This window comes from Gavialis gangeticus, unplaced genomic scaffold, assembly GCF_001723915.1.
Source record: "Gavialis gangeticus isolate Ggan-Ray unplaced genomic scaffold, GavGan_comp1, whole genome shotgun sequence".
Lineage (NCBI taxonomy): Eukaryota > Metazoa > Chordata > Crocodylia > Gavialidae > Gavialis > Gavialis gangeticus.
The window spans coordinates 305,112-318,270 of NW_017728990.1; the positions used below are offsets into that span (position 1 = coordinate 305,112).

General features: G+C 58.8%; 1 protein-coding gene across 2 annotated transcripts; it reads right to left on the reverse strand.

Annotated features, from left to right (window-relative positions):
- Positions 1-8: 8 nt before the first annotated feature.
- On the reverse strand, positions 9-10,913 carry SLC43A1 (solute carrier family 43 member 1). 2 transcript variants are annotated; one of them, XM_019514540.1, is made up of 14 exons: positions 10,730-10,913; positions 9,587-9,791; positions 8,387-8,442; positions 8,046-8,122; positions 5,071-5,163; positions 4,735-4,868; positions 4,328-4,506; positions 3,192-3,338; positions 2,851-2,880; positions 2,181-2,316; positions 1,904-2,045; positions 1,729-1,802; positions 1,185-1,308; positions 9-234 (listed from the first exon to the last, which is right to left on the reverse strand). In XM_019514540.1, the coding sequence occupies exons 1-14, from the start codon at positions 10,905-10,907 to the stop codon at positions 40-42; spliced, it is 1,770 nt and encodes a 589-aa protein (XP_019370085.1). In that variant the 5' UTR covers positions 10,908-10,913; the 3' UTR covers positions 9-39. The 2 variants fall into 2 exon arrangements, with proteins under 2 accessions (XP_019370085.1, XP_019370094.1); XM_019514549.1 differs by lacking the exon at positions 1,729-1,802 and having other exon boundaries at positions 56-234.
- Positions 10,914-13,159: the final 2,246 nt, after the last annotated feature.

Sequence of the window (13,159 nt, forward strand, 5' to 3'; positions counted from 1 at the left end):
CCCCCCCCCCCCCCCCCCCCCCAATCCCCTTTCCTCGGACTATGCGGCAGTGTCGTCAGCACTCAGCTTGCCATTGGTGGCCATGCTGTCCTGGAGCTTCACTTGAGCCCCTTCGGCCTGGTCTGTGGGGCCTCCTGGAGCAGCCTGGTCACAGAGCAGGGTCTGGCGGAAGTAGCAAAGGTAGCAAGGGAGCAGGAAGCCCAGGAGTGAGAAGATGAGGAGGCTTAAATTGACCTGAGGAGGGGGAAAGATGTGGGAGGGATTTTGAAGGGGGGGTAAGGAAAGCAATGATTTCATCTTGCAGCTGAGCTACCCACTCAGTGATTCAACCACCAAAATATGTTTGTTCCCCACCCCTGTTTGATGTGCACAGCATGCTGGGAAAGGGGCCAGCGCAGCAGCCATGTTCTCCTTCCCAGCAGAGCCAGCCCCTCCCAAGTTATGTGGCCTGGCTGGCAAAGCTGCCAGTTGGAGCTGGATGGCAGGCAGACAGCCATGTTCACTGGAAACTGGGACAAGGGGGAAGAGCAATGGGGAGAAAGCCCTTCACCACCCCAGTCCAGCCATTCCTCCACCTCTACACCTGAGCCATCCTGTTCCTTCTCTCAGTAAACCATGAGCAGGTGGGTGAGGCTGGGGGCAATCCAGTACAAACCACACACCCTGCCCCTGGTACTGAACATGACCCTCTCTAGTGCAAAGTAATCAATCAACTGGGTGCCACTCCCAGGGCAAATTCTGGGGTCTCTGCAAAGCACCTGCCCCACTGGGGCTAAGGCCATGAGGTGATGACCCACCCCCACCCTGTCCTAGTACTTGCTCCCATTAGGAAAGGAGTCTGGGCCAAGCAAAACTCCCCAAAGGCACTGTATATCTCCACATGGTGCACATGTGTAAATGAGTGTGTGTCAGGGGGTGCGTAAACATGTTTATGTTGGGGGAGCAGATGTGAGTGCATGAGATGAATGAGTGTGTGGATGCTGGGGATGCACAGTATTGTGTGTACGTGTGTGATTATGTAAAGAGGGAATGTGTATAATTGTGGGGGGGGTGCAACTGGTTGTGAGGAGGTATACATGTGTGGGTCCAGGTATGTGTGTGAAGTCTCCTCCAGCAGGGAACGTGAGGAGTACATCGTGTATAGGGGGGTCCCAGGAGGTGCCCAGCTCCAGCCCGTGGCTTACCCAGAAGGGGTTGCCTTGCAGTGGCCCCACCATGGCCATGAACAGTGGCTGCTGGAGCAAGGCAAAGACGGCACTGATGAGTGACTGCAGGCCTGTCAGGGTGCCAAAGTGATTGGATGGATACCTGTCACCAAAGGCCAAGCAGTTAGTGAGGGCTCTGCACAATGGGCACTGTCTCGCCCCCTGTGTGAGCCCTAGAAACACCCCTCACCTGATTTCAGTGACCCCCTCCAATCCTGCACATGAATGTTTGCATGGGGGAGTGAATACATGAAAGCATGCAAAGGTGAGGGAAGAAAAACTGGGATAAGGAGGACTGCTACAGGGGCTGGGAGGGGGAAGCTGATTCTGTCCCCTTTCCTTCCCATGTGACCATCAGTCCTGCCCAATGAAGCTTCCCACCCCAACTTCCATGGCCTACCCCATTTGGGGGGGGAGGAAGGGGACAGCAGTGCCCCCTACATACAGAGCAGGCCCCAGAACCAGATGCTAGGTGCAATGGGGGAGGGGGACTGGGCATGGGTGGGGGTGCAGAACAACTCACACAGCAGCATAAAGGCCCCCGCAGGCGGAGTGGAAGAACCCTCGCACCATGGTGTGCAGCACAAAGGTCAGGAACTGTTGGGAAAGGATGGGTCAGAGTAGGTGGAGGGGCAGAAGGGCAGACCAGGGGCATGGCTGCAAGCAGGGGGAGGCATGGGGAGCATGACAGGAGTTACCTGCAAAGGCAGATTGTCAATGAGACAGGTGACACCGAAGCCCACAAGTAGTATGTTGGTGAAAGTGAAAGCACGAATGGCATTGGTGAGCTTCTGCACCTTACGGTACCGGGGCTTGGCCCCTGGCTTTTCCAGCCCAGCCCTGTGAACAGCAGGGAATATGTCAACCCATAGCTTGCAGAGGCTGTGCACCCAAGGCACAATGGCCAGGACCACCCAGTGAGACCCATGGCCAGCACCAGGGTACCCACATACAGGTACATGCATGTGTTCTTACCCTGATGCTCTGTCCCCAGAGCCCAGCGGGCTATCCACACAGTCCTTTATGCGCCAGTCCATCACATAGCCAATGAAGGGGCAGGTGAAGAGGCAGAGCAACTGCATGACCCCAAAGATGGAGGAGTAAATGCTCACTGCTCAGAAGGGAAAGCGGGGAGAGCGTGAGACCCCTACACCAGGGCCTGCCCCATGGTGGGGGAGGCATACCCCACTCTGCCCAGATGGAGACAGCTCTGCCCACTATAGAGAGCACTGCCCATATGGGTATCCCCAAATTCATACCCCATCCCACTGGGGTGAGCCCACATGCAGACTCCACCTACAGCGCAAGGGAGGAAGGCTGGTGCCTCATCCTGCCCCACAGTAGAATCCTGTGCCCAGGCCTCACTTCCCCAGGGCTGGATCCACCCCACAAGGAGACACTTTTCCTGCCAACACAGTGCAAAGGGGGACAACTTATCTACCACCCCACAGGGGAGACCCTACTTCAGCCCCTCCCCCAGATGGGTACAACCTTCTCATCTCTCAAAGGCTTTGTGCTGGGCCAGGGGCTCCCCCAGGGCTGCTCACATAACCACCTGTCCTGCCCCCTCAAGGGGGAGCCAGCAGCCCAGAAGTACAGGGTGCAGACCTCTCCCCCCACTCCATGCTCACGCCGGGGGTCCTACCTATGTGCTCCGCCACCTCCTGCAGCTTTTCTGACACCGCAGCATCCAGAAGAGAGACACGGGGTAAATGGAGGGTCCCTCCCCTGCTCCCACCTGACCCCCGCCCCCAACACGCACCCAAGATTAAGATCCCTGTGTCCCTGTACACACTGGAGAGAGGTGGGCCCCTTCCCCAAACACATCCAAGCCCCTACCCCCAAAAGTAACACAGGATGCAGGAGCCCTCCACAGCCTCTCCAGCAACCCCCCACCTATCTTCTCAAATGCCCCAATAACTCCTTACCCACAAGGCCAAGGCCCCCCCCCACACTTCCCCACCACCACCCAGGTCATACTCTTACCATCTTCGCTCCCACCAGTGACCTGGAACTCTAGCATCTTGTTCATGGCAGCCATGTAGAAGATGATGCGCAGCTGGGTCATGCCCATGGTGATCAGGCTCCACAGGAAGATGGGGGAACAGACGCTGCGGCGGAAGGGGACTGAGCCTATAGCAGAGAGGGGAGCTGTTAACATGGTATCTGTCCCTGCCCCCAGATGCCCCAGTTCCACCCCATGGGATGACTCCTTTCACCCCCACTTCTTCCTATCCGTGGGAGCTCACTACTCCAGCTGAGCTGGACTCATGAGTTCTGTCCCAGTGCTGAGAAAGGAGTGCAGTGTGTTGGGTTATAGTATAGGGGGCTTGAAGACAGGACCTCTGGGGGTGTCCATGGGCTGGCCCTGGCTCCCCAAACAGCTCAGCTCCTCCTATGGGTCAAGACCTCCTGGGGAAAGGGCAGCATGATCCAGCCCAGGAATTGTCGGCCCATCCCATGGTAAGTGCAGCTTCAGACACCTGCCAGCAGGGGGAGCCAGAGCCCAAACAGAGCCCACCAGCCTGGGCAGCCAGACTGATGCAAGAGGTACCTGGGCTTGCAGGGTGCAGCTGCTGAAGCAAGTGGTACAGCTCACATGGGACACTCCCCACCCCTGCCCTCCGACACACTGCTGCACTCTCCCACCCTGCAGCCCAGGGGCTGACGTTCCTCAAACAAGCATGGGTACAGACACCTCTCCCCTATGCCCCCTGTTTCCCCAGGGAAACCCAGCACCCCTTACACCCCATCCCAACAGGGGGGACCCTGACACATTGCACCCCAGACACCTGCACCCCCCATCCTGTTCCTGTGTGCCACCTAGTGGCACTCTGGACACCCAAAGCCCCCCACACTGCCCTTCATTGCTGGCCTGAGCTGCCTGGACACTGCACCCATCATGCCCACTGTGGGACACTGACCCACACACCCTGCTGGGGAGTGTCCCTCCCCACACATCCTGCTACTCAAAACCTGTCCTGGGTGCACAGAAACCAGCAGGAGCTGCACTGGATGCTGTGGATGCCGTGGTATCACTGCTGCAGGGCACCTCAACCAGAGATGCTCTGATCCACCCAGCCCTGACGCTGTGTCTCCCGGAGGTCCAGCCAGGCACTTACGTTCAGTAGCTGCCGTGTCCTTGTGGCACAGGTCCTGCGTGGAGGGACACAGTGCCTTGCCCTCCTGCAGTGGTGCCGCCTTCTGGCTGAGGCGGTGCCCCACAGTGGTGACATGGGTGTAGAAGCGGTCACCAGTCACCTTGTGGTCCAGCGCCAGCCCACTCAGCTTGATCTTCTTCCTGTTTGGGGGCAGGGTGGGGTGAACACAGCTAATGCCTCCACCTGTCTCAGCCAACCCACAACCCGTCCCCCGCACTGGGGACACCAACCATGGCCGCTCCACAGCACCCTCCTCCCCACTGGGGACATTGATCCCTGTTGGGAGAGCCTGGGACTAGAGTATGGAGACCTTCCACATAGCCACTGCTTCTGCCCTGCTCCCCACAGCACCCCTTGTGATCACGCACGTGTAGCTGGCCTCCTCCGGTGCTGGGAAGGACTCCTTGGGCCAGTTGAGGAAGCAGTTGAGGAAGATGAGACAGGCCAGGCCTGCCCAAGTCAGCATGATGGAAATGAAGGAAATGCCCACATCATAAATCAGCTGTAGGGGGCAGAGCAGGGGGTCAAGGGCATGGGCACAGCCAACTGGGTGGGGCTGGCTGGCATTCTGGACCCTGTTTGCCTGGCCCAGCCCTGCCCCTGCAGGGAGGGCTTTCTGACCCCTCCATCAGCTGCCTGGGGTGTAGGAGTTGGGGGTAGGATCTGACCCTGTGTCCCCTCCCCCCCATCTCACTGATCTGTACCTTGACTCCAGGGAAGGTGACAGCTGAGGAGGCATAGGAGCCGATCATGAGAGCCATGAAGGTGGAGCGCAGGTTCCCAAACATATTGGGCAGCTGGGGAGGATGCAGAGGTTAGGGTAGTGCTGCGGGAGGGCAGAAGACCCATCAGGGGGACAGGGGGAGGAAGGTAGTCACCCAGGGGGGAGGGGATGCTTTGGAGCAGGGTCCCAGGAAGGAAGCACTTTTGAAAGGGGGGGAGAGGTGCAGAACCATGTCTCCTCCTGCCCAGAGGAGGTGTCCTGAATACAGTATGGGTCCCATTAGGGCAGTAACAGAGCAGTGGGGGCAGATCTGGGCTCTGCCCCAGACCAGCCGCTCTTCCATAAAACCAGAGTCACAGTCCCCCTGTGGAGCAATGTATGGGGTGGAAGAAGGACCGCAGCTGAAACCTAGCATCTCCCCAGGATCCCAGCACTGAGCAGAGCCAGGGCCACAGTGTGAGGGTAGTGTGGGGGGAAGACAATCATGGCAGGGACCGCCCCCCCCCCAGCAGTCAGGCAGTGTTGTGGATAGGGTGGTCATCACAGAGGACAGTCTAGGTATCCTCTGTCCTCTATTGATATGAAACCGGACACCTTTATGTCCTCTATTTTTCTCTACAAAAATAGAGAACATAAAGGTGTGAGGTTTCAAAGCAATAGAGGACACAGTAGCAGAAAACCGAAACATCCTCTATGATGACCACCCTAGTTGTGGGAGTGGTCTGCTGTGTGGGAGAAGCAAAGCCAGCTCCCCTCCCCCTGTGATCCCCCCTGCAGGGCACCTTGGCTTAGTAAACAAACACTGCAGCACTGGTGCACAGCCAGAATCAGCACCTGTCCTAGCAGGGAGGCTGGTAGGGGTGTGGCACCCCCCCTGCCTTCCTGTTGGCTGCCCCTAGCCTGCATCATAGGCAGGGGGAGGGCTGCCTGGGTGCCCTGTAACCCCTTGTGCACTAGAAGGAGAAATCACCTCCTCAGAGGTGAACCCAGCCCTGCCCCCTCCCACACCTGCTCTGCAGGCCCAGCACAGCTCTCCCCTCCCTGAGCCCCCAGCCCTGTGCTATGGCCCCTGCTCCCTTCCCAGCCCCAGGCTCCAAGGGGAGTACCAATCTCAATGCCAAGGTCACCCACTGCTCTGGCGCAAGTCCCCTTTTGGAGCCCAGCAGTCTGTGACACGCATGCAGTCCTACACACCCATCCCTCCACCCCCACAGGGAGTCAGCCGCACACATGCCCATACACCTCCGCCGCATGACACCCCCGCCAGGAATACCAGACAGACTGGCCTGGCCCAACCTGCTCTGAGGAGTCACTGAGGACTAGCCCCTCAGACCGCCCCCTCCACCCCAATGGAAATGCCACCCCTGTCAACCGCCCTCTTTGCCATGTGCCCAGGGCAGAAGCACCCACAGGTGCACCCCCTGCCCCAGCTCTGAAGTCAGTGTCCAGACCCAAGCACCTAGGAAAAGGTCCCTCCTGTAAGGGGTTTTGCAATGCAGGCCACGGCCCAGCCATGCAATCAGGACCATGCAGGGTCCACAGGCACTGACCATGCCAGTGCAGCACCCAAAGCAGCACAAGCCATGGAAGCGAAAAAAGCGGCTTCCAGCTGGGCACAGGGCAAGCGCCCAGGCTGGGCCATGGCCATGGGGAAATGCATATCTGGTGATGGGGCACCCCCATTCCCAGGGTGAGACCATGCTGCATTATGCTAAAGGGAGAGACAGTCACACCCCCAGCAAGACCAAGCACTGATATATGCAGTAGAGATTTCACCATCCCCTGCCACATACTCCCACAGTCCGTCCCCTAGGTACACACACACAAAGCAGACTCCACTCCCCCACCACATGCACAAAAGAGACTTCTTCACTCGACACACAGTTCCCGCAAACATACACGCATGCAGGCACGCAGAAGACTGCCACCACACACATCGGCAGAACAGACTCTCTCAACATATACAGAACTCCCTCTCAAACATACCATTTCCTCATAAATACGCATATGCAATCATGCACAGAGAACACCCTCCATCACACATGCGTGAGACTCTCCACACAGACACACACACAAAGAGTCCAACCCCCAGAGCAAAGGGACTTGGTGTACAGCCTAGAGACACATAAAGATACCCAGGAAGAAGACCTCTTCCCACACAAAGCTCCAGAGACACCCCTACTCCAAAACCCTAGGCTGACACTCCACATCCAAAGAAGACACACACACACCAGCACCCTCAGAACCACGCTTCCTTACACACACAAACCCCCAGGGATAGGGCTGTGCCACTCAGGCAAGAGGGTCCTATACCTCCCCCATACCCGCCTCTGGCCAGTCTCCACAGCCCAGTGACATGCAGCCTACCTCCCTCCTTCCCCCTACCTCAATGGCAGCTTCTCTTTACACCTCTGCCCAGGCTGCCTTGGACAGATAAACACAGCAAGCCCATTGGGAGCCCAAAAAGGAGTCATGGGGTCAGAGAAATGAGCAGAGAAGGCCAAGCCAGCAAAGGTTAAATCCCACAGGAGCCAGGCCTTCTCCAGCTTGGACTAGGCAGACATCCCGGTCTTCTCGTTCTAGCGCACAGACTTAAACTGCCCTGGGCTGTTACAGGGGAGTCATGTGTCTGGATTGGCCCCTTACAGCATGCCAAGGGTTAAGTGCTCCCTCCCCACCTTGATCCCCCTGTTTTGCAGCAGGGACAAACTAGCCCTAAACAGCCTGACTAGGTCCTGCCCATGTCAGGCCTCTGCCCCCAATATCCTGCTAGTGGGTGCTGGGTCACTGAATGCAGGGATGGGGGCAAAACTCTGCCACCAAGCTCAGGGCCTGGAAATCACTAGCCCAGGGTAGGACAGGGATGAGGACACCATCATCAAACCCAGGGCATGGAGAGACCCAGCCTCCTGCCACACTGCCACCCAACCCCCCAGGGCACAAAAAACCACTCACCGTGAGGGAAGTGAAGGTCAGGCAGATACCCCCGAACCCATTCAGGGAGAGGCCCAGGAAAATCAGTGGGGACAGAACTGGGGGGAGAATGGTAAAGTGGGAGGTGAGGATGGGCAGTAGGGGTGGTGGTGAAAACAGCTGGAGGTAACAGCTGAGTGAGGCAGGGGCAATGCACATAGGTCTCCCTGAGAGAACCAATGGCACAGGAAAGGGAGGTAAGGTGAGGAATGGGGAAGGAAGACTTCAACCCAAGTGGCTGAGCAGTAGCAGGGGAAGGGGTGGGTGGCCAGGGCTGCAGGGGCTGGTAGGCACTGGGGGGGCGGGCATTCACCTGACCTCACCTTGGGGTTTGTAGGCAGCTAGGGCCATCAGGGCACAGGAGATAGCAAAGCTGGAGCTGCAGAAACACAGAACAATCAGACACCCAGAGACTCCCTGGCCTACCTCAGACCTGGGCATCTCTCTGCATCCCTGGGCTTGGCGCTCCTGAGACAGGGACCAGCAGCCTGAAACTCCCCCACAGGTGGTGGTGACACCTGCCTTCTGCCCAGTAGCCCAGCAGTGAGTGCACCAGCCAGGAAGTAGGAGACCTGGACTCTAGATACCCTCAGGCTGAGGGCCTTTAAACCCTCATCTCCCACCTCTAAGGGAAGCACTCTCACCCCAAGCTATGGTACAGGCTGGCTGAGGCCTCAGCTCAACATCCTGCTGATGTTCGGCTAGGGGCAGCTAAGAATGAGAGAGCCTGGGGACAAAAAGAGAGCTAGCAAATGGGAGCCTGATTGGGTAGCTCAGGGATGGGCCCTACCCTGGATGAGGGGAGACTTGGGTCACTGCATAAAATGCATGAACAATTGCAAAGCAGAAGCAGAGTCCTGACCTCCCCTTCCCAGGGCCACAGAGCAAGGCCCCTGCTTCCTTGCTGTTCTGGCCCATAGCTCATAGCTGCCCATCTATAGCAGGAGGGGAAGGGGAGAGCCCCCAGTCTACCCTAGCCCATGGCCAGGAGGTCAGAGCACTTTCTTGGAAGCAGGAGTTGAGGGTTGGGTCCCCTCAGGCAGACAGGACCTACAACCCAGGTTTCCTGCTCCCTGGGTGACTGTTCCAAGCACTGGGCTACCAGGCACAAGGTGGGTAATCCTTTCCCCAGTGCTGTCAGTCAGTGCTGGGAGGGCTCAAAGGCCCCTGCTATCAGCCAGTAGGCTCAGGCACAGAGAAGCCTGGTCTGTACATCCCAAAGAAGCATACTTGGGATGTTTGCACCCAGACCTCAGCTAGGTCAGATGGGTATCCTGGGAGCAGAATGCAGGTGCCTGAGCCAGCTGCTCCAGAAGCCCCAGTGACCACAGGGTCTCCGTAAGTAGGGGCACTTAGATTCCACCTTAGTTGTGTCTGGGGGTCTTGGAAATCCTGCCCTGCACCCAGGGGACCTCCCACCCCCACAGGCACCTGCTCTACACCCCACTCCCTCCCAGGCACAAACAATTCGTGCCCCCTTCCCTGCCCCCCACCCAGCAGCTTTGCCCTCACCCACTCCATACCTGCCAAGGAGACGCAGGGGCCGTGGGCCCAGTTTGTCCATGAGTACCCCCAGTGGCAGGGTGGCTGCACTGAGCAGGAAGGAGCCAATGGTGAAGCCCAGGTTCAGCATCTCCTCCTGTTCCACACAGCTGGGCCAGTGGAAGGCAAGCAGCCTGGCCCTGGGCCCTGTGCTGAGGTTGGCGTGGGCCTCGGTGGCATTCTCATCTGCATGAGACCCGCACAGTCATGCACTCCAGCACCAAACGATACTGTTCCCACCACCCCTCCAAGATGGCACTTCCCCAGCCCTGGGGGGGGCCTGCTGGGGAGGGTGACATTCTGGGGTAGATGGGACCCGTGTATGGCAGGGCTGGGGTCCCACTAGGGAACAGAGGGCAAGAAGGTTTTTGGGATGGGGCAGGGAGAGAAGGGGCTCTCAGCTGTGCTGGAGTCTCCTGAAGGGGCAAAAGGGTTTTGGGAGGGTAGGCAAGTGCTGTCAGAAAAGGGGTAAGGGCCTCTTGAGAGGGGTAGTGGGTGAGCAAAAGACTCCAGCCCCCCAATCCCCTTGGCTGGAAGGGCTTGGCCTGATCCCCATCCTCATGGGCCTGCATCCAGACCCATAGGGTCAGTGCATCTGCCTTGGGGCAAGTCACCATACACAGGGTCCCTTCTGAGGACATGCCCCAGAGCAGCCCTGAACTGATGTGCCGGGGGGGTGGAAGGAAGGAGAGGGAGACTCATGACACAAAGGAAGAAACTTTCTGGCCCCACAGAACTGTCTGTCTGCCCCTCCCTCTGTTGGTGTGTCTGTCTTTAATCTGGGTAATGCAGCTTGGGCTCTAACAAACATACCCATTCCCCAGCAGGCTCCCCGCTGCCCCACCTGGGATGAGGGAAGAAGAGGCCAAAAGTAGCCTGGGTGGTCTGGGGAGGTGCATGGCTTGCAGGGCCCTAGCCATGCCAGCCCCCCTGAAGGAGGGAGAAACCAGAGAGTCACATGCAGTGCAAGGAGGGTGCAGCCAGGGTCCCTCAACACTGTTCCCTTCAGCCCCACCCCTGCACCCAGCTCCTCCCCATCCCAGTTGCCCTTCTTGCTTTTCTTGTTAGCCCTGCCCTTCTCTGGCAGGGCACTGCCAGCTTTTCCATGGGCCTGGGGCTCTCACCTGTGCAGAGGTGGGAGTAGAAGCCCTCATGTTTGAGCATGATGAGCAAGGAGCCCCAGCCCAGCAGCACAGCAGAAAAGAAGAGATTCTCCAGCACAGCGGTGCATGCCATCCACCAACGCCGGTGGTACGCCTGCTGTAGTGTTGGCGCCATCTTGCACACCGCCTGGCAACACATAGCACTGTATCACCACCTCAGGAAAGCCCCTGGTACCCTCACTCCAGGCACTGCCCTGAAGCAGGGGGAGGGCTGGGGTGCCACAGCCCTGCAATAGTGCAGGCCTGTGAGGGAAGCAGGGCCAGGGTGGGACTCCTCCCAGCGAGAAGCAGAGCTCTAGTCCTAGCCCCCGGAAGTGCCCAGGGTGGGAAAGAACAGGTTTCACCAAGCAAAGCTAAGGACAGCCTTCAAGGCTGCAAACTCGGCAGCCTTGGGGAAAGCTGGGCAGGTTGAGATCTGAACTGGACACAACTGGAAGGGAGGGCATCATCTGTGCATGGCCCCCACCTACGAAAACAGAGGAAGGGAAGCCCTTGCCAAGGCCCTGGCTCACAATACGGTTAGAGCAGAACTGGTTCTTTAGCCGGTGAAACCCTCTTCCTCCCCTCCCAGCTGCTCTCAGCCCCACCACTTCCACTCCTGCGCACACTTCCTTCATTTTACCCCTCTCCCTACCCATGTGTGAGCCCCCTCCAATGTCACTTTGGCTCTACCCTCTTCATGTCAGTCCCCGTCTAACCCACATGACCCCTTTCACCTTTCCTCCTTGGTCCCAGCCACCCTCCTGCTTCCAAACAAAGGTCAGGTGCTGCAGGGCCCCCTTGTGATCTCTCCCCACTGCAGTGGCCAGGCAGGGCCCTCCTGCCCCAAGTACCCCATTGCCTCAGTGTCTGAGCACTAAACAATCACTAGTGCCTGGGGCTGAGGAGGGCTCAGAGTAGGTGGGTCCAGGAGTGGCTAAGTGAGTTATCCAAGGGGGTGGCGGCAGAGCAAGGGTTGAGCCCTACCCTACCCACCAGACCATTCTCCTTCTCCTCCTTCCTGCTGATACACAGGGATTGGGAGGAATCACAGGTAACGGGGCAAAGCCACACTTGGCTGATGTTCTACAGGACCTGCCCTGTCCTGTCTGAACAGGAGTTGGGAGGAGGTCCCCAGGCAGGCAGCTTCATGAGCCTGTGTGTCTGCCAACCACACGCAACACCTGCACAGGATCCAGCAGGCCCAAGGACTGGTCACACCAGCCAGGGAGAGGGACAGCCACGGTGATACTGCTCAGATCCTCCTACAATAGGACAGGCTGGTACAAAGAACGCTGGGTTCTTCATGGTGTATTCCAGCCAGGCCCTGGCAAGGGAAACACCACGTATCTGGGTCCATGAAGGCAGTTTTCCTTAAGCACTCCCGGGGATAACTGTTTTTCTGGCGTGGTTTAGTACCTGCCAAGGTGTTGGGGCTTTATGGAAATGGGAGGCTCCTCCCTAGCTTGCGCCTGCGGCCATACGGCTGAGGGCAGGCGAAACCTGGGGGCATCTGAACCCCAAGCCTCCAGGCTTGGGCCGGCACATAGGATGCCTGCCAAAAGATGCTGGAAATATCTGAAGCCCCTGGTGGGGGTGGAGGATGTTTGCCGACTGTAGGGCCACTTACGGTTGTGGACTGACTCATGGATTTGGACTTGATTTGGCTGGAAACACAAAAAATTTCTTTAAAAAAAGTGTCCCAGCCAGGTCCAACCCAGGGCACTGCCAGCTGTGGGAAACAGGTGCCTGGGGACAGGACCTGCAGCACTGGCAAGGGGGAGGGGGCGCGTGACACTGGTGATAAGGGAGGCTGAGGGCAAGTGGCAGGGGACTGTGGCAGGGACACATCCTCAGTGAGAGCCGTCCCGGAGGACAACAGCAGGGGGTGGAGCCGGGACCCCTTCTCCCAGGATGTTTGTTGCAATGTGACCACAGCCTGCCCCACACCGGCTGGCTCCCGGCCTCTCCTTTCCGCAGCTGCCACTTTTCCCAGCTGGTGTCTGCCAGTGGGTCCCACACGGCTGTGCGGCACTCTGGAGACCCCCCGGCCCCTGCCCATGTGCCCCCGCGGCCCCCAGTGCTTGGCACCTCCCCCGTCCTCCCCGCACCGCACCGCACGCCGCTCCGCTGGTGCCCGCCAGGCCGAGCAGCCCTGCCACGTGGACTCTCGGCAGGGCGCAGCTCACCCGGGGCCCTGCACATCACACACACAGGGACACGCGCGCGCACACGTCCAACCCGCCTGCTGCTGCCTCAGAAACTTCCCCCTCCCCGCCCCAACACTTATAGACACGTCGGTCCACGTCCGGTGCGCGGCTGGCCCTTGGCGCGAGCGCGCGGGCCGCCCGGATCCCGGCCCTGCGGACACGTTACACGCGCAACCACGTGGCGCTGCCCCCCCACCCCCCG